The 23,202-nt window shown below is 46.1% G+C and overlaps 1 protein-coding gene and 1 long non-coding RNA gene across 6 annotated transcripts in view; both read right to left on the bottom strand.

Annotated features, from left to right (window-relative positions):
* NTM (neurotrimin) overlaps positions 1-23,202 on the bottom strand; it is a 1,001,303-nt gene that overhangs the window by 126,997 nt on the left and 851,104 nt on the right. For all 5 annotated transcript variants that reach the window (XM_021102348.2, XM_084976657.1, XM_021102351.2 and 2 more), the window contains one exon: positions 7,128-7,253. In XM_021102348.2, the coding sequence (XP_020958007.2) occupies positions 7,128-7,253 (126 nt within the window). The remainder of the gene's footprint in view (positions 1-7,127; positions 7,254-23,202) is intronic.
* On the bottom strand, positions 67-5,594 carry LOC146399939 (uncharacterized). Its single transcript, XR_014815597.1, has 2 exons — positions 5,219-5,594; positions 67-4,937 (listed from the first exon to the last, which is right to left on the bottom strand). It is a non-coding gene; the product is annotated as an uncharacterized LOC146399939 (long non-coding RNA).

The following is a 23,202-nucleotide window of genomic DNA, read 5'->3' as shown; positions in this document are numbered from 1 at the left end:
CTCCTTCTTTTTCTTTTCTTTCTTTTTTTTTCAGTCCCCTCCGGCTGGGTGGCCAACATCTTCTTCTTTTTCTTTTTTGGTCCCCTCCTGCTGGGTGGTTAACATTGGTGGGTGAGGTGAAGACTTAAGTTCCATTTTGTCCTCCTTCCCTCTCATCCCGGGAGCCTCTTTGCCAGAGACGTTTTTCTCGTCTGCCATCCTAATGATCTCTGTGCCACACAGGGCCCCTGACGCCGGTGCTGACAGGCTGCTCATTAGTGCTGGGTGCCACGTCAGCCGGTGGCATGCTGGAGCTCTGCTCCTGACACTCTTTCACAGAGCTGTCACTGGAGTCGTGGCTCCTGCCAGCTCTGGTTGAACTCAAGCTGTGATACCTCCAGTGCCAATTAGTGCTTGGGTCCCGCCTGACTGGGGAGGATGGCCTGTCAGGGCCGACACATGGGGACGAGGAGGGCATGGGGCAAGGGGAGGGCTCCGAACATTGGCAAGGAAAGAGCTCCCATCCAACAGTCACTTTGTCCTCAAGGCGGCTATCTTGGAAAGCTCTAGAAACGAGAGCTGGGACCACTGAATGGGTGATGGCCCCTTCAAATCCAGCAGGAGAGCCGAAGTGGGAGATGAGGAGACTTGGCAGCTGGGCAGGTCACGCGGTACTGCAGGAGAAGGTGGGGAATGCAGACAGGAGTGCCCACCTCGGGCCCTGGCAAGAGGAGGCTTCTGGAGCTGGGCCTGGTGTGCAGCCCAGTAGATACCGTCTTGCTCTAATTCTGCCCCCAGGTCTTTGTGTGGCCCTGGGAAGAAACCGTCCATCTCAGCCCCACTTCAATTCACCCACAGGGAATGGAGGGGAGAATTTTTTTAAACATTTCTCTTTTCTAGACTGATATCTTTCTTTGTATTTTCAATTTTTTTAACCCATGAGGAGCAGCAGATTTTCATACACTGTTTGTTTGTTTGTTTGTTTGTTTTTAGGGCCCACCAGCAGCATATGGAAGTTCCCAGGCTAGGGGTCAAATCCGAGCCATATCTGCAACCTACACCTGATGACAACGCCAGATCCTTAACCCAGGGATCGAACCTGCATCCTCATGGGTCCCAGTCAGGTTCGTCGCTGCTGAGCCACAACAGGAACTTCTCATATATTGCTGAATTCACTCTCAGAGCCCTTAAGGGTTTAGGGACACATAAATTTGGGAAGAGTAAATCAGCAAAAGGATCCAGTGCCCTGGAAGGACCAGGTGAGTGACATATCAGAAATCACAAGCATGACAGCAGCAAGGCAGAGATGCGGGCAGAAGGGAACTCACACGAGACCCACCTTCAGAGATGCCCCCAAGCTTTCTCAACCTCGGCAAAAGGGAACTTGCAAAGGAGTCACTCCTTCAAGCAAAAGTTGAGCCCTGACCCAGAAGCTTCCCCACCGGGGGCGGGGGGCGGTGGGGGGGGGACTTCAGGAAAGGCTTGCGATCCTGTGAAGACCAGAGACAATTTCCTGGAGACTCACCAGCAGAGTTTCAGCTGGAAACACACTAGCAACATCAAAGTGGAGGAGAATTCCTCAAGGATAGGGATGAAGTCTTTGAACTGGGAGAACGGCCATGGCCTTTAGGCACCGGCAAACACAGGTGCTGTTCACTGAATCAACAAGTGTGTCTTAGATGCCTTCTAAGGTGCAGGGCACTATGCCAGGAGGGGAAGAATCTAAGATCATGGAGACCCAGGCCCTGGCCTCAAAGAACTCACAAACCAGGAATCAGGACATCTCTGTGGACTGAGCACTGGACTGTACTGAGTCCCCAGACAACACCCAGGTCAGAGATGTTCTCTTAGCAGTCTTGGTGAGGTTCTTCTTTTCAGTGGCTTATTTAATGGAAGAAAGGCTGAGGTGGGGGCACCCAAGAGGGGTGCTCCATTAGGACCCTCAGTGAGTCCTGTTCCCATAGGAATAGCAGGGCCTCCTCCTGGGTTTCATAGTGGGCACCCTGGGATGTGGAAATACAGGAATCTCAGCCTTCTCTCTAAAGCTCTAACAGTCCAACAGAAGCTGAAAACATAACAGTTGGACTTTTAGAATAATTTTCTATGAAGTGTGAGGTCTTAAAGAGAATTTTTGTCTGGATATATGCCCAAGAGTGGGATTGCTGGGTCATATGATAGTTCTATGTATAGTTTTCTAAGGTACTTCATGGATTAGCAGTGAGATTCTGCTGTGTAGCACTGGGGATTATGTCTAGTCACTTATGACGGAGCATGATAATGTGAGAAGAAAGAATGTATACATGTATGTGTAACTGGGTCACCATGCTGCACAGTAGGAAAAAAAATGTATTGGGGAAATAACAATAAAAATTTTTTTTAAAAAGCATTTTTGAGGCTACTTTAAAAGAGATGCTATATCTGTTTTCTTAGAAGATCCAGAGGAACGGAGAGGAGTAGGTTCACTTTGGGAGACAGAAAGGCTGAAGCATAAGGGCTGTGCTAAAATAAATTCCTGCATGCCTAGACAAGGACAAGACAAGAAGCAGAGGCAAGAGTGGGACCATCCCATTTCTAAGGGATGCTGGGCCCATGGCTGGTCCTTCAGCACCTGTGGTGCTAAGCCATGGAATTCAGAAAGGGGCCATTAGCACATTCATGAAGCTCACAGTGGCATTTCTGCATGAGAAAACGAGATGAGCTCTTCCTCTTGAAGAGATCAAGGCCTGCGCAGGTGTAAGCCACACCTGTACCCTTCAAAACAGGTGTGCAGGGAGGGCAAGTATCTATACAAAGCTAGGATGCCTTCTCCTTAAATCCCTGGGAGCCATATGCTCATGAAGGGAACTAAAAAGATACACAACCAGTAATAACAGGTGAAATATGACACTCATGATCTATGGCAATGCCAAGAGGTAGCCTGGGAAGTCTTCACTCTGTCTCCATCTAGGAGAAGGAAAACTGACTTTTTCTCCATCTGATGTAATATGCCAGGTAGACAACCTTCTGAGAAAGACCCCACCACCCTCTTCCCACCAGAAGATCAATCCTAGCTTCTGCAGATCTGTATGAGCCACCACTAATACAATGGTGGTTAACATTTCTATAGTCCTTTTCCACAGAGGAGGCAGTCAAAGCTGAGACCTTATGCTAAGTGAGATGTCAGACAGAGAAAGACAAATACCATATGATCTCAGTTATATGAGGAATCTACAAAAAACCAAGCAAAATAAAATGAATGTGAAAATCGAACCAAACAAAAACAAACACATAGATACGAAGAACAGAGTCGTGGTTACTAGAGGGGAAGCCCTGTTGGGGGCGTTAGTGAAATGGGTGCAGGGAGTCTACTGTATGGCGATGGATGGAAACTAGACTTTTGGTGGTGATCTCACTAGAGTGTGCACAGAAATCAAAATAGAATATTTTACTCATGGAGCTTGTATAATGTTATGAACCAGTGTTACCTCTCTCTCTATTTTTTTTTTAATGAAGAGGTTTATATAAGCTTATTGCAAGGAGCACCATTTGAGTTACGACAGAGGAAACCAAGATTTTTCAGAAAAGTACAGAACATGCAACGAAGCCAGCAAGGTTGCCCAGAGTGCTTGGCCCAGGTCAGCCCTTCATCAGGGGTTTAACAGGTGTGAGCGTAAGAATGACTTTGAATAAAACACCATCTGCCCACACAGAATGGGACGAGAGGTAACCGTGGCTCTCTGCCTTTGGAGCCTCTGCTCAGGTACAGCCTATCTTTTTCTCCAAGAAACCCCAACATATTGAAAATAAGCAGCTTCTCAGAAATATTTAGAGGGCAAAGACGAAGGTCTTGCTGCTAAGGGTCTCTAGCTTCCGTTCACGTTTGGCAGCCACTCAATGACAGCTTTGATCTCCCAATAATCAGTCACAGAGAAATCGGCCCCCTGGGAGCCCCGAGGTGATTAGTCACTGCTTGGCATGTCTCGTCACTTGGGATCTGGGGAAAGCTGCTCGTCTAAATTACTCTGATCCACAGGTAGATTCTGATTATCCTGCTCCTCTCCCCTTGATCCATCTTCTGTTTCCATAGCAGCTAAACCCCCTGTAAAAGAGAAGCATCTGGCCCAGGCTCAGGTAAAGTCCCCTGGGGAAATGAGGCGTCTGGCTTGCCAGGAAATGGGGAGGATTCGAGGGCACAGGTGTGTGGACTTCAGCAAGAGGAATAGAGGGGGCCCCAGTGCCAGAGGGGAGCCAAAGAGGTGACAGAGAAGAGAGAGAAACAAGAGATTACCGCGTGGAATAAAATAATGAAAGGGGGAACCTGTGAGAAAAAGGAAAGTGGCAAACAAAAAGAGAAAGCATGAAAGGGCAAGAAAAAAATGAGAAAGAGAAAAGACAAGCACCCAGAAAAGGACAAAGAGCTGAAGGGCTGGGGGAGGGATGAGAAAAGACATCAAACAGGAGCCAAAAGGGGGTTTGCAGGAGGTAGGGTGCCGCACCTCCCAACAGAAGGAAAGTCTACCCATCTGGGATGATGGATGTCCTGCAGGTTCTAGAGGCACAGACGCCCCAGCTTCCGGGTCACTGAGGACCTGGCACAAAGCAGTGATGAATGGCTGAATGGCATGACCATGGACCATAGATGAGGAAGTCTGTCCATTTGGACACCCCACCCTTGGAAGTGCCCCATGACCCCATGCCATCCCTAATGGTCTCATGCACAGCTGAAACCTCCACCTAGGTGATGGGAGGTCCTTTCCATGCCTAACTCATTTCCAGTTGAGAGACTAGCAGGCACACAAGCAGCTCTCCCTGATTCCTCTCCTCATGGTGGTGGTATCAGGAATGGTGGCAAGGGCGGCTCCCAGGACTTCAGGGCAAACTCATCGGAGACCTCACATCTTCTCTGGAAACCTCTATCAAGGCAAACTGTAACCCCGAGAGAGGAAATCTGGTACCTAGGGCCCACACAGAGCCTGAAACTGTTTTTTCATTTTTAAATTTTCTTTTGTCTTTTGTCTTTTTAGGGCCGCACCCACGGCATATGGAGGTTCCCGGGCTAGGTGTCTAATCAGAGCTGTAGCCGCTGGCCTCCGCCACACCCACAGCAATGCCAGATCCGAGCCATGTCTGCGACCTACACCACAGCTCACGGTAACGTCAGATCCTTAAACTGCTGAGCGAGGCCAGGGATCGAACCCACAACCTTATGGTTCCTAGTTGGATTTGTTTCTGCTGCACCACTAGGGGAACTCCCTGAAACTGTTTTTTTTTGTTGTTGTTGTTGTTGTTTTCTTTCTTTCTTTTTTTTTTTTTTTTTTTAATGCTTGATGCAGCTGCCTTCTTCAGGAATGGAGGAGCCTGCCTGGGGTCAACAGACAGCCCTCAGCTGCAGCCCCTCATGGGAATTGTTCCAGATGAAGAGAGACGCCTGGCAAAGGTCACAGTCCTTGGATTGTGTGATGGGGACAGCACAGATTCTGTGATGGATTGCTGTGCTAGTATTAAAGGCCACCCCCATAACCCCAAGAGAGGACAATTCTGGAAGGTCATCCTATCCTCAAAACTCCCCACGAGGCCAACAGGGCTGTTCCACTGGAAGGCCTCACAATTCAACTTCTCCTGAGGCCCAACCCTGCCTCCCTCCCATCCCTTTCACACTGTGGATTCCAAGAGCAAGTCCATAAACTTCATGCTCATCAATCACCTCCTTGGGATCCACTTTAGGGGGACTCCACCTGCAGCACCAACGCCACCAATCCCTGCAGTGCCTTTAGTGGCCTCATTTTTATTTATTTATTTTTATTGATGTATAGATGATTTACAATATTGTGTTCGTTTCAGATGTACAGCAACATGTTTCAGTTATATGTACACACATATATGTATATATGGAAGAGGATCTGAAGGAGAACACATATCCATATTCTTTATATATATGTTATTTTATATATATGTTCTTTATATATATGTTCACATATATATTCTTTTATATACATTCTTTATATACATATGTTTACATATATACATATTCTTTTTCAGATTCTTTTCCATTATAAGTTATTATAAGGTCTTGAGTACAATTCCCTGTGCTATACACTACAGCCTTGTTTATTTTATATGCAATAGTGTCTATCTGTCCTTTAGCATCTTTAATTTACACTACTTGGCAATGCATCTACCTTCATACAAATATACACACAAACACACACATACTTACATAAATATATTTCACATTCGATATAAGCCAGGAGATTAAGACTCTTTATTCATGTCTCTGCTCAAATGCCACCTTTCCTGACCAAACTTCTGTCAATGTCTCCTGCCCTATTTTCTCATCTGCATCCCCAACTATTATTATTATTTTTTTGGTTATTTGTCTTGTGAGAATGTGAGTTCATGAGAGCAGGGGCTTGTCTGATTTGGTTTACTGCTGTATCTCCAAGCGCTCAGTAGACATTTAAGAACAAATGAAATAAGTAATGCACCTTGCATAAAAGCAAGCTTAATAATAAATGACATCTTGCCTTAAGTTCTCAAAGTTTAACATTCAATCCATAAAAGCACAACACTTAGTCTGGTCTACAAAATATCTAGACATTTAGACAAAGTGGATGTTGCAATTTAGTCACCCATTAAATTATATTTGTTATCTAGGATTAATCAGAGTAAAACAACAACAAAAAACATAAAACGACTAATGGACCAGCGGCCAGATATTTGGCAATGTTGAAGAATCACAGACTTGGAAATTATCCTTTTAGGAATATGGCAATTGAAAGCTCTCATTCATCACTGCATGTTTGTGTTTTCTCTCTCTTACACCAACCAGCTGAACAACGCCACCAAACCCGAGCTGACACCTCCACCATCAAATACGACCAGGAACGTTCACCCAAGGACATGCTACCACCATTTCACCCAGAAACAACTGGGATACATTTCCCAAGGGTTGGCGAGATTCTCAAGCATATGACTTTTGAAATCTAAGAGGTTAAGTACAACTTGTTTTGAAGACACCAATATTCTCTGAGGAGCCATAAATACATTGTCCTCAGGCCACCAAGAATGTGGGACCCTTTGGACTAAGTCACGGGTACCATAACCTTCTGCCATGGCCAACAGTTCTACCACCTCTTCTCAGGACACGATATAATAAGTGCTTCTCTTACCTTTTGGGGAGATGTGTCTCCAGGTCACCGTAGGCTCTGGTCTACCTGTTGCTATGCAGGTGAGGCTGATATTGTTCCCTTCGTTAATGGAGATATCTGAAGAAATCTCTACAATTTTGGGAGATACTGTGGAGACAGAACAGGTAGAAGGAAAATAAAAATCCTGCTGTAACATGTCTTGGTTGTCTTAAAATAGTGGTTGGCAGAATAATCAAGGGACTGAAATACAGCGACTCTAGAGGAAATGATGATGGATTACCTTAAACATGGGAAAAACATCTTACCTTGAGTTTAGCGTCTATTTCCTCCTATTTAAACACAATGTCAGGAGTTCCTGTCATGGCTCAGCAGTAACGAACATGACTAGTATCCATGAGGACATGGGTTAGATCCCTGGCCTCGCTCAGTATGTTAAGGATACAGCATTACCATGAGCTGTGGTGTAGGTTTCACATGAGGCTTGGATCTGGCTTTTCTGTGGCTGTGGTGTAGGCCAGCAGCTACAGTTTCTGATTGGACCACTAGCCTGAGAACTTCCATATGCCATGGGTGCAACCCTAGAAAGACTAAAAATAAAAATAAAAATAATTTTTAAAAAATAACATACTGAGTGAAGTAAGTCAGAAGGAGAAAGACAAATACCATATGATATCACTGCCAAGGATATCATATGGTTGCCAAGGAAGAAGGGGAAGGAGTGGGAGGGACTGGGAGCTTGGGGTAAATAGATGCAGAATGTTGCCTTCAGGATGGATTAGCAATGGGATCCTGCTGTGTAGCACTGGGAACTCTTGTCTAGTCACTTATGATGGAACATGTCATGTGAGAAAAAAGAATGCATACATGTATGTGTAACTGGGTCACCATGCTGTACAGTAGAAAAAAAATACATATATATAAAAATAAAAGATAAAAAAATAAAAATAAATAAATACATAAACACAATGTCAGAGAGTCTGAAAAGGATGGCTCTGCTGCAACCCTGTGGCACCTGTTCTCCACGGTCTTCTGTCTCCACTCTCACCCCACCCCTCCAACACCTTCGCCACACAGCATCTTTATATAACACAATTCCATTGCATCTCTGCCCAAACACCTCCAGTCACTCCTATTGCCCACCTGATAACACCCAGCGTCTGTCCTGATAAGCCAGGCCCTGGGGACTCAAGCCTCATCCTCTGTTTCCACTGACATTCCCAACCACCCCCTTTACTCACCCCTCTGTGTCCCCAGCGCATCACTTCCGTCCTGGTCATCCCACATCTGGGAGCAACCTGGTTCCTTACGTCCTTCCTGGCAAACTCCCAGTCATCCTTGGAGACCCAAATCAGATGCCCCTTTGCCACAGCTTTCCCTTGCCCTACTTCTCCCTGCCCTTCCGTATGCCTCAAACCAACTGCTGCAACTCGTCCTGTGCCCAAATATATCGCACAGGCCGGAGGGAAGATGAGTCTCTCTCACATCTGCATATCTTAAATGAATCCTCCCAGGGAAGGGAGGAGCTCCTTCTAATAGATAAACTGGGGTCAGGATCCCTGCATTTCATGCAGTTTTCCATACTGGAAACAGGCTTCCCTTCGGAAGCCACATTATATTGTATGCTTCCTCACTGACTTTTCACGGAACAGCAGCCCCTGGGGATGGGTACAGCCCACCGCACAGGGGTGTGCACCTGTCTCACTCTGAGGCTCAAAAGCAGAAGCTCATCTGTGCTGCACACCTCAGCCCCATTCCCCAGCATCATCTTCACCACTACTGAGTGTGAGATTTGATTCACATATGACGGCTCATTTGTCTTGTCTGCCAATGGGTATGTAAAGTAAGGGCATCATCTCTTGGGCCCCCAAACCCCAAGTCTTAGCATTATCCCACTGTGCTGTGATTATATGCATAGCATCTCTCACCTGCTAGACAGTGAGCTTTCCAGTGGTTTGAGCCAGGTCTTACTTATATTTATATCCACAGTAAAAATTCGACAAATACTTATAAGATGGAATTATAATGGTTGTTCAAGGGCACCAGCTCCCCAGCTGGCTACATGTGTGTTTAACAACCTCAGAACTGGGTCACTAACACATCATTTCAGTTGCAGTGACATTGGTTTTGACACATTAGTTTTTCAAGTATTCAGTAGCCCCACTGTCCCATGCTTTTAGGTGTTTTCGTGTCAGGGTGCCTGCTTAAATCAGCAGGCCTCTGAGACACCACCGTGAGCCATTCCAGGACCCAATGCCCTGTGGGCTGCAGGAGACTCCAGGCATGTGACATTCACCTTATTCCCTGGATAAGGCCTCACCAGAGTGTGACCTCACACAAAATCAGATTGGTTGGAAATTTTCATGCTGGTCTTTCCTCTGCTGGAACCATTGATTACTTACTCTTAATTGTGCCAGACTTTCTCCTCCAGGAAAAGGGGGTGTCTTACTCCTTTTCCTCTGTCTTCTTTTCCAGGCTCCACCCAACCAGGAACCCTCATTAACAAGCACTCATTGAATGTTTGCTTCCTGACCCCCAAGCCCTTGCTGCTAGTTTTGGTCCCTTAGACTCTTCAACCAATCATAAAAACTGATTGAATTTTTCAAAGCCTAGTTGAGCTGCCACCTCTTCCAGAAGGTCTTCCAGGTGATTTCCAGGAGGATGTGGCCTCTCCTTCCTGGGGATTCCATAACCTCCTCTAGGGCCTTAAAATAAACTGGCTTATGCTACCTCTGCCTCATCTTTCTCCTATGCCATAAATTATCACAGTATAAGATACTGGGCTTACTCATCTTTTTATGTTCTGCTCTCTCGAATATGGTGCTTTGAATAAAGCAAGCACCAATTAATCATGTTTAGATTTAAATCAGCATGAAGCTTCAGGTAGAGAGGCAGTTTGTGTGCATGCACGTATGCATACCCTAGTGTGCACACTCATGCATACACACACACACACACACACACCTGTGCTCTCACAAGTATTTGGCAGACAGAAACAAAGGAGAGTTGATGTGGCGAGAGTTGGGGAGTGACCATTGGCTCCAAGATCCAGGACTTTTAAGACATAACATTGTCATTTATGGCTGTATCATTTTAAAAGCTAGATTGAACCTTCCAGGACAGAAAGATGATTGATGAGTTAATGACTGAACACTTGATTTGCTGTCTGAAGGATCCCAATTCCTAAACTCTCTAAGTTCCAGAGTCATTTAAATGTGATGCATTTTATTTGCAGAGTTTTAACTGGGGCTCATGCTTCTTGGACCCTTCCCCCAGCCCATACATTTGCCTGGCCCTGATCCTGCCCACCCTTGGCCCTCACACAGCCTTGCCTGTTTCCTGGAGGACAGGCTGCCTGCAGAATGAGTGTGCTGGCCTTGCAGACATTGCTTAAACTCTGCAGGTAAGTAATTTATTGATCTGTAAAGCACTCTGAGATGCTCTGCAAGGGATTATGTCATGCCAACGCCATGTAATAAAATAAAAAATGATGGACTTTGAGAACACAGGGTGATTTAGGGTTTGTAGTTGGAAGTGTGGTTAAAGTACATTTTAAGTGGAAATCAGGCTGGGTAATGAATTACTCTTGGTTTGGAAGGGCTTCCTGGGAGTTCATTTTCCTGGCTCCTTACATGATAGCTAATCTGCTAATCATACACTAGAGAACAATGGACAGTCCCCAAGTAGAAGAGAAGGTGGTTTGGGCCAGAGCTGTCAGCACAGTAAGTATATCAAATGAGACAATCACACCTTATGCTTAGAAGAATCATCTAGAATTGTCTCCCTCCACTAACAATTGGAATGTATCCAACTCATGAAATAGAAGTTGGTGAAATGCTTGCTGGCCTTTCAATCCTGCCTCAGAGTGTAGCCTGAAGGTGGCAAATTGGCCCTCGATGAATGTGAAAGGCAGAACATTCGTAGCAGAGAGCTGACATGGTGTGACTAGAGGTGCAACCCCAATGATCAGAACTAAATGGGCACAGTGCTTTAAGATGCTAGGGAACTGGACTTAATAATTTTCTAGGTGGCAACTTCTAACCCACTGTCATTATTTAAAATGAACTTGAACTGACAAGGATGCACTATGGTCCTAGCTAATCCACGTTCATAAGAAAATTTTGGCCAGCTGAGATAGGGCCACTTACATTTGTGTATTGTTTCCATGGATACATCCTGAACCTTACTTCTTATCATGCAGGCTGTTGGGAACATACTAGGATCGCTCTGTTTTTATTCATTCATCCACTTGATCATTCATTCATTTATCAGTATTTACTATAGATGTGGGGAGCAGACTTGGGGTTGCCAGGGGGAGGAGGGATGGACTGGGAGTGTGGGGTTAGTAGATGCAAATTATTACCTTTTGAACAGATAAGCAATGGGATCCTACTGTATAGCACATGTAACTCTGTCCAATGTCTTGGGTTGGAACATGATGGAAGATAGTATAAAAAAAAGAATGTATACATATATGTGACTGGGTCATTTTGCTGTATAGCAGAAATTGAAGGAACTTTTAAAATCAACTATACTTTAATAAAAATTTATATGTATTTATAAATATATATACCAATATACCGATCACTTCCATATACCAGTATTGTCCTTAGCACTAAGGATGTGATACTAAAAAGACACAGGCTTGGAGTTCCCGTCGTGGCGCAGTGGTTAACGAATCCGACTAGGAACCATGAGGTTGTGGGTTCGGTCCCTGCCCTTGCTCAGTGGGTTAACGATCCGGCATTGCCAAGAGCTGTGGTGTAGGTTGCAGACGCGGCTCAGATCCCTCGTTGCTGTGGCTCTGGCGTAGGCCAGGGGCTACAGCTCCAATTCGACCCCTAGCCTGGGAACCTCCATAGGCCGCGGGAGTGGCCCAAAGAAATAGCAAAAAGACAAAAAAAAAAAAAAAAAAAAAGAGAGAGAGAGACAGGCTTGTCCTCAAGGAGTTCAGAGTCTAAAGATGCAAAAATAGGAACAGAAGCAAACCCCTTTGTGTACTGTGACACAAAACAACAGATAAGGTTTTGAGGAAATGCAGGAGAGACACCTAAGTTGCCTAGAGATGGATGTCACTGAAGGTTCCTTGGAGATGAGACACCTAAGAGAAGCCCCGGGAGATAAGTAAAAATTAAGCAGTGCTAAGGAGGAAAAAAGCATTCTAGACAAAGGAGGCCATGGTAGAAAAATATTATTAATAAGACTTTTGGTGGCCAGGCATAATTGTTTTTTTGGGGTTTTTTGTTTTTGTTTTTGTTTTTTTAACTCAAGGCCAAGCATAACTGTTAATGGAAGAATAGTCATTGGATGAAGCAAGGGCAAAAGCCACTCAACAAACATTTACTGAACACCTACTATACACACAGCTGTGGGTTATGTACATGCACAGCATGTAGGAATGCACACATTTTGTTGGCCTTCCCTGAACTTACACTCTGTTTGGGGAAAGAGTGCATATAAATTGGATAAGCAATGAGATCCTGCTGTGTACCACCGGGAATTGTATTTAGTCACTTTTTTTTTAATAGTTTTTATTTTTCCCATTATAGTTGGTTTACAGTGTTCTGTCAGTTTTCTACTGTGACTCCCCTATATATATATCACATATATATATTCTTTTTCTCACATTATCCTCCATCATGTTCCATCACAAGCCACCAGATATAGTTCCCTGTGCTATACATCAGGATCTCACTGCTCATCCATTCCAAATGCAATAATTTGCATCTATTAACCCCAGATTTCCAGTCCATCCCACTCCCTCCCCCTCCCCCTCCCCCTTGGCAACCACAAGTCTGTTCTCCAGGTCCATGAATTTCTTTTCTGTGGAAAGGTTCATTTGTGCCCTATATTAGGTTCTAGATATAAGTGATATCATATGATATTTGTCTTTCTCTTTCTGACTTACTTCACTCAGTATGAGAATCTCTAATTCCATACAAGTTGCTTCAAATGGCACTATTTTGTTCTTTTTTATGGCTGAGTAGTATTCCATTCTTTTATTATCTATCCCAAGAGACTGGATATAGTTGCCTGGGCCGTGTAGTGGGACCTCATTGCTTATCCATTCTAAATGTAATGGTTTGCATCTACCAACCCCAAACTCCCCGTCCATCCCACTCCATCCCCCTCCCTCTTGGCAACCACAAGGCTACTCTCTATGCCTCAGAGGGTTCTTCTGAGGATTTAAGGAATAAGTTTATCAAGTGCACTTACAAAAACTCTAAGCGTTGTGAAGTACTCAATAAGTGAGGTGGTTTTTTTTTTTTTTCTAATTAAGCTATAGTTGATTTTCAATGTTGTGTACCATAAGTGAGTGTTAATATTGGGTTTGCTTGGCAAATATATGTCTCCTCAACACAGAATGGATGGTCAATAAACTTTAACCAACTTGGGGATGGATGGGATACAAGGTCAATGAGTTAAGTTAGAGCCAGATTACAGAACAGCCTGAACGACCATGCCCTGGGTTTACCCAGGTAATAGCAAGCATGTGAGATTGTTTTAAAAAGGAAATGCTGGAGTTCCAGTCATGGCTCAGCAGAAACGAATCTAACTAGTATCCATGAGGATGCAGGTTTGATCCCTGTCCTTGCTCATTGGGTTAAGGATTCAGTGTTGCTGAGGGCTGTGGTGTAAGCTGCAGATGTGGCTTGGATCTCACATTGCTGTGGCTGTGGCATAGGCCAGCAGCTACAGGTCTGATTCGACCCTTAGTCTAAGAACCTCCTGATGCTGCAGGTGAGGCCCTAAAAAGACAAAAAAATAAAATTAAATTAAAAAATAGGAGTTCCCTTCGTGGTGCAGTGGTTAACGAATCCGACTAGGAACCATGAGGTTGCGGGTTCGGTCCCTGCCCTTGCTCAGTGGGTTAACGATCCAGCGTTGCCGTGAGCTGTGGTGTAGGTTGCAGACGCCGCTTCGATCCCGCGTTACTGTGGCTCTGGCGTAGGCCAGGGGCTACAGCTCCAATTAGACCCCTAGCCTGGGAACCTCCATATGCCGCAGGAGCGGCCCAAGAAATAGCAAAAAAGGCAAAAAAAATTAAAAACTAAAAAGGAAATGCCATATGTAAATGCAATGAATATGTAAATACATTATATTTAATTAATATAGATAACATAATTTTTAATGAATCTATTTCTGTAACATTGTCTCTATATTACATATATATTAAATGTACTTTAAGCAAAATAAGCTGGTAACAGTGTGTCAGAGGGAGTGGGTCAACAGGAATTGGAGTCATAGAAATCAATTTCTATGAGTAATGTTCAAGGCCTGGGTTAAACCGTTGCCTCCGAAAGGACGGAAGGAAAAGGAGGGGTTTGAGAGCAATGCCAGGGATAGTGCAGGTGCCTGATGACAGCCTGGATGGGGAAGCCCAGGATGCAGCATCGAATGTGAACTTCAGTGCGTTCACGAGCAGCTGATGGAGCGCACAGATCCCTTATGTCATATGCATACCTTCTTTGGGGGAGAACATTGATTTGATTCTGTTTGAGACAAGCTGCTGGTGACCGGATAAGGGGCTGGCAGGCAGGCAGAAGTACCCTGTCAGCGGTTGGGATCATACTATCAAGGGTCTGGGGTGAGTCTGAGATTGGCTCAGAGTCCACGGGTCCTTCAAAAAGGCCATCATCTTATTTCCACAGGGCTGTATGCCATGTCTCGGCTGACTTTTGAGGTCTAGATCTAGAAAACCTACCACTACAAAAACAGAAAGATCAAGAAGGGGTCAGCTTCTGTTTGGAAAGAAAGGCAGAAACCCCCCAGAGCCACGCTCTTTGGAGAGAGGTCCACATTTAATATATTATGTTAAGGTTGAATGGGGCTGTTATTGAATTTTAATTTGAATGTGTAAATAATTAAATAACATGATTATTAAAACAGTATTCAAGGGAACTTCCTCACTCTTGGTGTAGCCTCCACTGCCCAGGTGTTAAGTTTTAGTAATTATGTCATTAATAAACAGCAATTTGCTGTTTTTAGCACACAGTAGCTATCCTATTAAATCCCAATTAAGATGCTTTATTAAGCCCTGCACGGTCCTGTGGGGCTGAGGATGCATAGAAGCGGCTTGGACCAGGTTCCTCTACAGGCCACGTGCAGATCCGTGCATCCCAGATGCTGCCTTGCTGCTGGAGGCTCATTCCCTTCCCCCTCCTCTCCGCAGCAAGGCTTTGGGATGCCCATGGCAGTTCAGGATACACTTTTCCTAGCAAAGGCTGCATCAGAGCTAAAGTTTTGAGACCTTTGTCTTTACAAAATTAAAAGGACTCATCTGGAGTACCCTTGATTATCCTGGTGTCCAGACCCCACATAGACCCCCAGGCCTGGGTCCACACCTGATGCATGAATGCTAACACCACTGGCCTCCCTTCCTCCTGAAACACCTACGATCATCCTTTGACTCTGGTCCTTTATGCCTTCCTATCTCCCTGCTCTTCATCTGGCTGGGTCCGTCTGTTTTTTTGTTTTTTTGTTTTTTTTTTGTCTTTTTGCCATTTCTTGGGCTGCCCCCGTGGCATATGGAGGTTCCCAGGCTAGGGGTCTAATCGGAGCTGTAGCCACCAGCATACGCCAGAGCCACAGCAACGCGGGATCTGAGCCGCGTCTGCAACCTACACCACAGCTCACGGCAACGCTGGATCATTAACCCACTGAGCAAGGGCAGGGACCGAACCCGCAACCTCATGGTTCCTAGTCGGATTCCTTAACCACTGAGCCACGATGGGAACTCCCGTCTGTCTTATTCTTTAATAGCTCCCCCGTGAATTCTTCCTCAACCATCTTTGCAGAAGCAGGACGCCACATACCAGACTGTTGCATAATTGTCCACTCTCCCAAGTAAAATGGAAGCCCAACTGGTTGTCTAGTTCGCTGAAGTATTCGGCACACACCACAGTGTCAGCACCCAGTTTGTGTCCAACACTTGGTTTCTGAATGAATGAATGAGAGTGTTTCGACAAGGCAGTATGGAACTGCAAATACATAGAAACGACTGATCTTCCTCAATATCTTTGAACAGCCCTCAAAGACTCTCATCACGTACAATAAGGTCAACAGTTACTATGTATTAAATACCTGCTGGGTAACAGGTGTTTATATCACTCTCCCTTTATCTTACCCTTGCATTAACCTCACAAGTAGATATTATTTCTAAGCAGACCAACTGTCTAAGTTTACCTAGAACTAAGGAGTTCCCAGAACACAGGACTTGCAGCACTAAGACCAGAAAGGTTCCAGCCAAACGGAGATGCACTATTCTCCCTGTTTCCCTTTCCACTTTTACAGATGAGGATATATGCATTGAGAGAGGCCAAAGAAATGTTCAAGTTGCAGGTGAAAACTGCAGCACTTCAGAGCGTTTTCTTTTTTTTAATGGGGGGCGTGCTAGATGGTTTAGCAAAATAACAACTGCATCTTGAATCAGGGATGCCTACACACAAAACATACAGAAATCAACCGCACACTCATTAGCATCGAGACCGTGAATTTCTGTTGTGCCTTAGACATTTTACGAGGAGTGTGACTCCATATCTGATTTGATCCCACGAGAACCCTCTGAGGCATTACTATTATCCCCATTTACAGTGGAAGAGACTAAGACCAGTGAAGTGACTGGCTCGAGGTTACCCAGATAGGAAGTGTTGAAAGTGGGGCCTGAACACAGATGATGTCTGACCCCGGATGCCTTTTCTTCATACAGAGTCGGGGCAGTGGACTGCAGACAGCTAACCTTGGTTCTCCGGGTCTTCACCCTCCCACATCCTGCATCCTGTTTTGTTTGTTTGTTTGTTTCTGGCTGCGCTCAGGGCATGTAGAAGTTCCCCGGCCAGCAACTGGACCTGAACCGCAGCAGTAACCATGCTGGATCCTTACCCCACTGAGCCACCAGGGAACTCCCAGCATTCTGTCCTGCACCCTGGGGACCCCCTGTGCACCCACGGTGGATCTGGGTGAGGGAGACCTCTTGTTTATTTTAATACAGGGTCATACGTTCTCCATCAGAAGGGTGGGTGGGAGGTTTCATGAGGGTATTTTTTTGGCCCTTCCAGCATCTGTCCTCCTGGCCCTTCTAGCCTGTCCTCCTCTGCCACTAGCGTGTCCTAATCCCGCTCCTTCCATTCACCCGTCTTTTACTGTGCTCTGGACCAGGAAGCCACAGCTTCCAGAAGAGCTTTCGTCAGAGGCAGGGCTGTGGCTGCTGCTTCTTGTGACCAGGGTCCCCAGCTATCTGCATACTATGACAGAGAGAGGACCAATTCAACCCACTTCTGAGTGCACTAACAGGTGTTTCTTTGACTTATTCTTTTTTCTTAAAAAACTAGTCAGCCTGTCCTTTTTTCTTTCTTTTACCTTTTGTCCTTCATTCCAAGACAGATATTGGTATAATAGGATACATAGTCCAGCCTTGTGGGATCTGTCAGGTCTCTTTTGACAGAAGGTATTCTAAGCTTTGCATAATAAGACCAGGTATTAAGCCCAGACCTGACTATTACTGACTGGATCCACTCACATAACTCATTTAACGCTCTGATAATGTTAATTATAGTAATACGTAGCATACCTTTTTAAAATAGATGTTCTGTGGATCAGATAAAACTGTGAGAAATCACATTTTAAAGTACTATCCAAATGTGATTTATTAGTGTTACTAAAAATGTGTATCTCTGGAGCCCATTGTGAGGATAAATATAGATGTTAGGTGCAGTCGTTGGGGGGGCTTTGGTTTGGAGGCTGAGATGGGCATGGCCGCCCTGCCCCCTACCCCCCAGTGGATGCAGACAGACCACTTTCTTCAGATGTGTCAGTGCTTCTGAGATAAACAGCATCTTAAAATGAGGTCGCAGGCTGCAGCGTGGGAGATTTGCAACAGGACCCCACCTCCCGCCAGCAGTGTGCTTGTTGCCTTTCTAGAAGGGAAAGGTTAGATTCCAGATAGTCAGAATCCGAAATTAGAGTTTGGAAATGCAGAGAGCTCCTTAATGACAGAGCCTCAGGCAGACTGTTATTTCTTTTACCAGAATCATTTTGTCATTTCTCACATCTCATTCTTTCTCTCTCTCTCCATATTAAAACCATTCATGTTTGTGGGGAAAGTCAGGAAGCCCTGGGAGAAAAGCTGGCGATTTATACAGGATTAGTCATAAACCACTGGTTCTGAAGTTTGGAATTTGTTCCTTTCAGGATCAGCTGAAACGTGAAGTTTTTATGAGCTCTGCTCCTCGACCCAGTTTAGTCATTCCTGATAGAGACACAGGAGAGGAAAATAAACACCATGGGTTACCCACACACCATGCTTTCCTGATTCTGGGCATATTAGGGTAAATTGAATTTCACAGCAACCTACCTATAACCATCAGTGCTCCATTAGATTTCCCAACATCCAAGAAATTGCTAAGAACGCTCTCTTCATCAGTCGTTTACTGCAGAGATGTGAGGGAATTATTGCTAATCATGACGTCCAGACAGAGCGGATGGTTTCCAGCTCTAGTGTGATGGCACCAGCTTTGGGCTGAAGGCACATGACTGCTTCACACACCACCCCTCAAACAGAACCAGCTCTTTAGGGACCAGATCATAAAGTGGGGGAGACATGGGACGGGAAGAGAAGGACCACAAACACCTCAAACACTCTGTATGCTGGGCACTTTTCCAGGGGCTTAACATGAGCTGCTTCCTTTTAAATCCCCTTGGTAACTCACAGGCAACCCCTGCATTGTATAATAAAGACCCCCCAGGAGTTCCCGTCGTGGTGCAGCAGAAAGGAATCCCACTAGGAACCATGAGGTTGCGGGTTCGATCCCTGGCCTCGCTCAGTGGGCTACGGATCTGGCGTTGCTGTGGCTCTGGCGTAGGATGGCAGCAACAGCTCCAATTAGACCCCTAGCCTGGGAATCTCCATATGCCGCAGGTGCGGCTCTAAAAAGACCAAGACAAAAAACAAACAAACAAACAAACAAACCAAAATTCAGAGAGGAAATGCCACTAACCCAAGGTCCTCACACAGGAAGTCAGGCCAATTGCAGAGTCACTAATAAGGCGTCCCTACAAAAATCACCTAAAATTTACACAAGCTGAGGTCCTCACAAATGAAAATGACAGTGCCAAATGGAACCAGTTAATAACCTGATTTACTTACATGATTTCATGTGGAAATTTGGGGGAAGAAAAAAAGCAAAGTCGAGGGCAATCTTACTTTTATCATTCTTCATGGAAGAGAGGTAGTATCTGCCCTACACCTGCTAAGTACTAGATACCATCCATGCACTTTCCTATGTAACCTAGAACACTGAGGCTGCAATTAGCTACTAACATGCTCAAAGCCAGTGAGCTAGGATGAGGCAGATTTCAGATGTAATCTCTGCCTATGGAGTTTGGGGATCAGATGAACTATGTCCTAGACCTGAAGGCACTTAGTGAACCGTTAATCAAGCTGCAGATGAAGGCTATTGTGATTGAGGTAATGCAGGGTCCAATCTATTAGTGGTACATGGCATATCTGTCGCTGAAAAAGCCCACAGAGCAGCACTGACCATGATTTCTTGACAGCAGAGCTAGAACATCTGGGGGTTCCTTCACCCCATCTCAGAGTCAGAGGCTTACAAGATGCTTCTGATCCCTCATGTGTCTAATTTCTCTTCTAACCCTGTCATTCCCAGCCCCCCAGTCTCTGCAAGCAGATTGTTCTGCCACTTTGGCATCAGGCATTTAACAGGCGCACCCATTTTCCAAAGCAGGCCTGCAGCTGATACCCACGAAACTCCAGTGGCCAGGGAAAGGAAGCTGCACAGGTGTGACTGTGGTCTTACCTTATCCTGGGCCTCCCCCTCCAGAAAGACATTGTGCAGGAGCTCCCAGAGATGCACAGAGAAAAGACACACGTCCCCATCTGGCCCGGGACACACAACCGGGGCTACCCAATCAGCCTTGGCCTTGGCTAGAGGGACCCACTCCTTACTTCAGTTTTAGGTCCTGAGACTCCCGCGGTGCAGCATCCTTCTTTCTTTTTTTTTTTTCTTTTTTGCTTTTTAGGGCTGCACCTGTGACAAATGGAAGTTCCCAGGCTAGGGGTCGATTTGGAGCTACAGCTGCTGGCCTGGAGCACAGCTCATGGCAACACCGGATCTCTAACCCACTGATCGAGGCCAGGGATCGAACTCGCATGCTCATGGATCCTGTTCGTTAACAGCTGAGCCATGACGGGAACTCCCCCGGGCACTTTCAACAGGGACCATTCTCCCAGTTCAGGAACAGGTTCGCTAACTCGGCCCGTCGAATATTCTTGCTTCAGCTCAGAAACTTGCTTTATAGGTCGGTGCGGCCACCTGGCCCCAGGAGGAACTCCCCATGCTCCCCATCCTAAGAGTGAACACTATGTACATGTACTGTTAGGCCTCCTGGATTCAATCACTCTGCTCTCCAAGGCTGCTCCACCCGGGTCAGAGGGGGACAAAGGGACAGGGTGGGGATGGAGCCCCTCCCCCGAGGACCCTGTGCTCAGCTCTGCAGAAGCCAGCCTCTCCGGGGCTGTCAATCTGCTGGCTGCCAAGGGTGCCATGATCCCTTCCATTCTCAGCTGCCTTGATGGCGTCCTCAGCGCTTTAATTCCTAATTGCCTAAAAGCACTGGTAGTTATACACTCAAGCACAAGCGATAAAACCCTGTGCAGCGGGGAATTGCGCTGACTGCAGCAGGAAGGCGGTGATGGTGGCCTCCTCCCCACCCCTATCTGACTGCCCTGTAGTACAAACACTTCCACAGACTTATCTCTGACCCTCCAGCCCCTGCAAGGTCAAGTTCAGAGGAAGGTGGACAGCCCTCAGGGGAGTTTTCTGCCTCTTTCCCTCCACATACGACATCGCTCACACCGAAATGAAAACTTGAGCTATACCCACACTCTCCACGACCGTCATCTTTGGGAATAATTAAGCCAAGTGGAGGGAACATCTCATTATCCAGCCTTGAATCTGGAGGCCTGGGAAGGGGCCCCACTGCCATCCAAAGTCGCTTGTCCACTGGCTTGAAGCTGATTTTCTGTTCCGAGGCCTTATTGCCACTAAATCCCTCATAAAGGTTACGGTCTGCGAACAGATCAAGGTGAAGCGTCTTCCCTGGAGCTCGAGGGGTGGAGACGCAGGTTGGACTGTTTGAAGCTACAAGATTTCAGCCAGAGCTGCGGCTCTGAGAATCCTCCTGTGAAATACCACAGAGCCGGAACGCGGGCGGAAAAAGAAAAGTTTCAACATGGCTTCTTGTTAATACAGAGCTTGTCAAACACATCGCCTAGAAATACTGAACGTCTTTATTAGATTCTTTGATCTCCTCCCGAGACTGGGGGGCGGGGGACGCAACCAGTTGCTTCTCGGTGGAGATGTCATCATCCAGAAAGTAATTAAAGGCTATGCAGGAAGCTGGGTCTCTCACACTCTGGAGAACCAAATGCATTAGCAACCCGGGTTAAAAAAGTATTGCAAGTGAACTTTATATGGAAAAGGGCAAGTTGGGAATTTGACAATAACTCTCCTTCTCCCTCATCAGGGCGCAGCAGGTAGAGGTAGCCCCATCAGGATGTCAGCAAATCTTGACAGGATTCAGAGACAGGAGGCCATCTGCTCTCCAGCTCCTCTCCTGGTACAGAGGGTGGAGGGCACATGACCACTTACTACGGGAAGTACAGTCGTCCGGTTGCCTTGCCAGCATTTGCCTTCACCCAGAAGAGCGCCAAGAAATGTGCATTTCTGAATAACATGCATTGATCTGTGCCCATCAAAGGGCCTGTTTTCTCTTTCTGTAAAAAATGATCTAGGAGTTCCCACTATGGCACATCGGAAATGAATCTGACTAGTATCCATGAGGATGCGGGTTTGATCCCTGGCCTCACTTAGTGGACTGGGGATCCAGCGATGCTGTGAGCCACGGTGTAGGTCGCAGACAAGGCTCAGATCCTGCATTGCTGTGGCTGTGACGTAGGCCGGCAGCTATAGGTCTGATTCAATGCCGAGCCTGGGAAATTCCATCTGCCTCAGGTGCGGCCCTAAAAAGCAAAGAAAAAAAAATGATTTAATAATGACCCTTCCCATAGGGTTATCCTGTGGATTCAAGGAGTTCATAGACAGAAGAGCTTAGAGCAAAACCAAGTATGCAGTGCGTGCTCAGCAAAGGAGAGCCAGTTGGCCTGTTGTTATCCTTCTTTAATTGTTCAGTAGGCAACAGGCCCCAGAGTCCTGGACTCCTCACGTCTCTGTCCTAACTGGCCATCCTCTTCAATTACACCACCATCTACCTAAGTGCTTAGTCCATCTACCTAAGGACTAAAATGAAGGGATTATCCTGATTTCTCCCTTTCCCTCAATTTCTACATCCAGCTATAAAGTCCTATTGGCTTTATCTCAGAAACAACCCTCATGCTGTCTTGATGCCTCTCTTCCCTCTTACGACCCACGTCTGTCATCTCTTCTCTGATCTCCCTGTTTCTATTTATATGGACATTCCATTTTCCACATCGCAGGTGGACTAATTAAAAACCACAACCACATAAATCCGACCATGTCACCTCCTGCTTGAAGAGCTGTCATGGCACCTGGTCACCCTTAGAATAATACTCAAAGTTCACAGCTGTCTCTCTAAGACTCGGTGCAGTTGACCCCTTTATCCAGAGTGCTGTGGCCAGAATTCGCTCAACACCCCCAACCCCCACCCCCGTCCTGGACCTGCCCTCTGCCCTGGGAGGTGCCCAGCTGGTCCTTGTGCGGGGCATTCAAGGTTTCTGCTCCCTTCTGGAATGATCATCCCCCAGATTTTCACGTGGATGTCTGTCACTCAGCCATCATTTCTTTTTTTTTTTTTTTTTTTTTTTTTTTTTTGGTCTTTTTGCCATTTCTTGGGCCACTCCCGTGGCATATGGAGGTTCCCAGGCTAGGGGTCAAATCAGAGCTGCAGCCACCAGCCTACACCAGAGCCACAGCAACGTGGGATCCGAGTCACGTCTGCAACCTACACCACAGCTCAGGGCAACACCAGATCCAACCCACTGAGCAAGGCCAGGGATCAAACCCGCAATCCCATGGTTCCTAGTCCGACTTGCCAACCACTG

This window comes from Sus scrofa, chromosome 9, assembly GCF_054392235.1.
Source record: "Sus scrofa isolate SSC_HxYL_T2T_F1_AM1 chromosome 9, Sscrofa_HxYL_maternal_Yorkshire_Landrace_v2.0, whole genome shotgun sequence".
NCBI lineage: Eukaryota > Metazoa > Chordata > Mammalia > Artiodactyla > Suidae > Sus > Sus scrofa.
The sequence above is the reverse complement of the archived record's forward strand: the minus strand, read 5'-3'. Positions and strand labels throughout refer to the sequence as shown.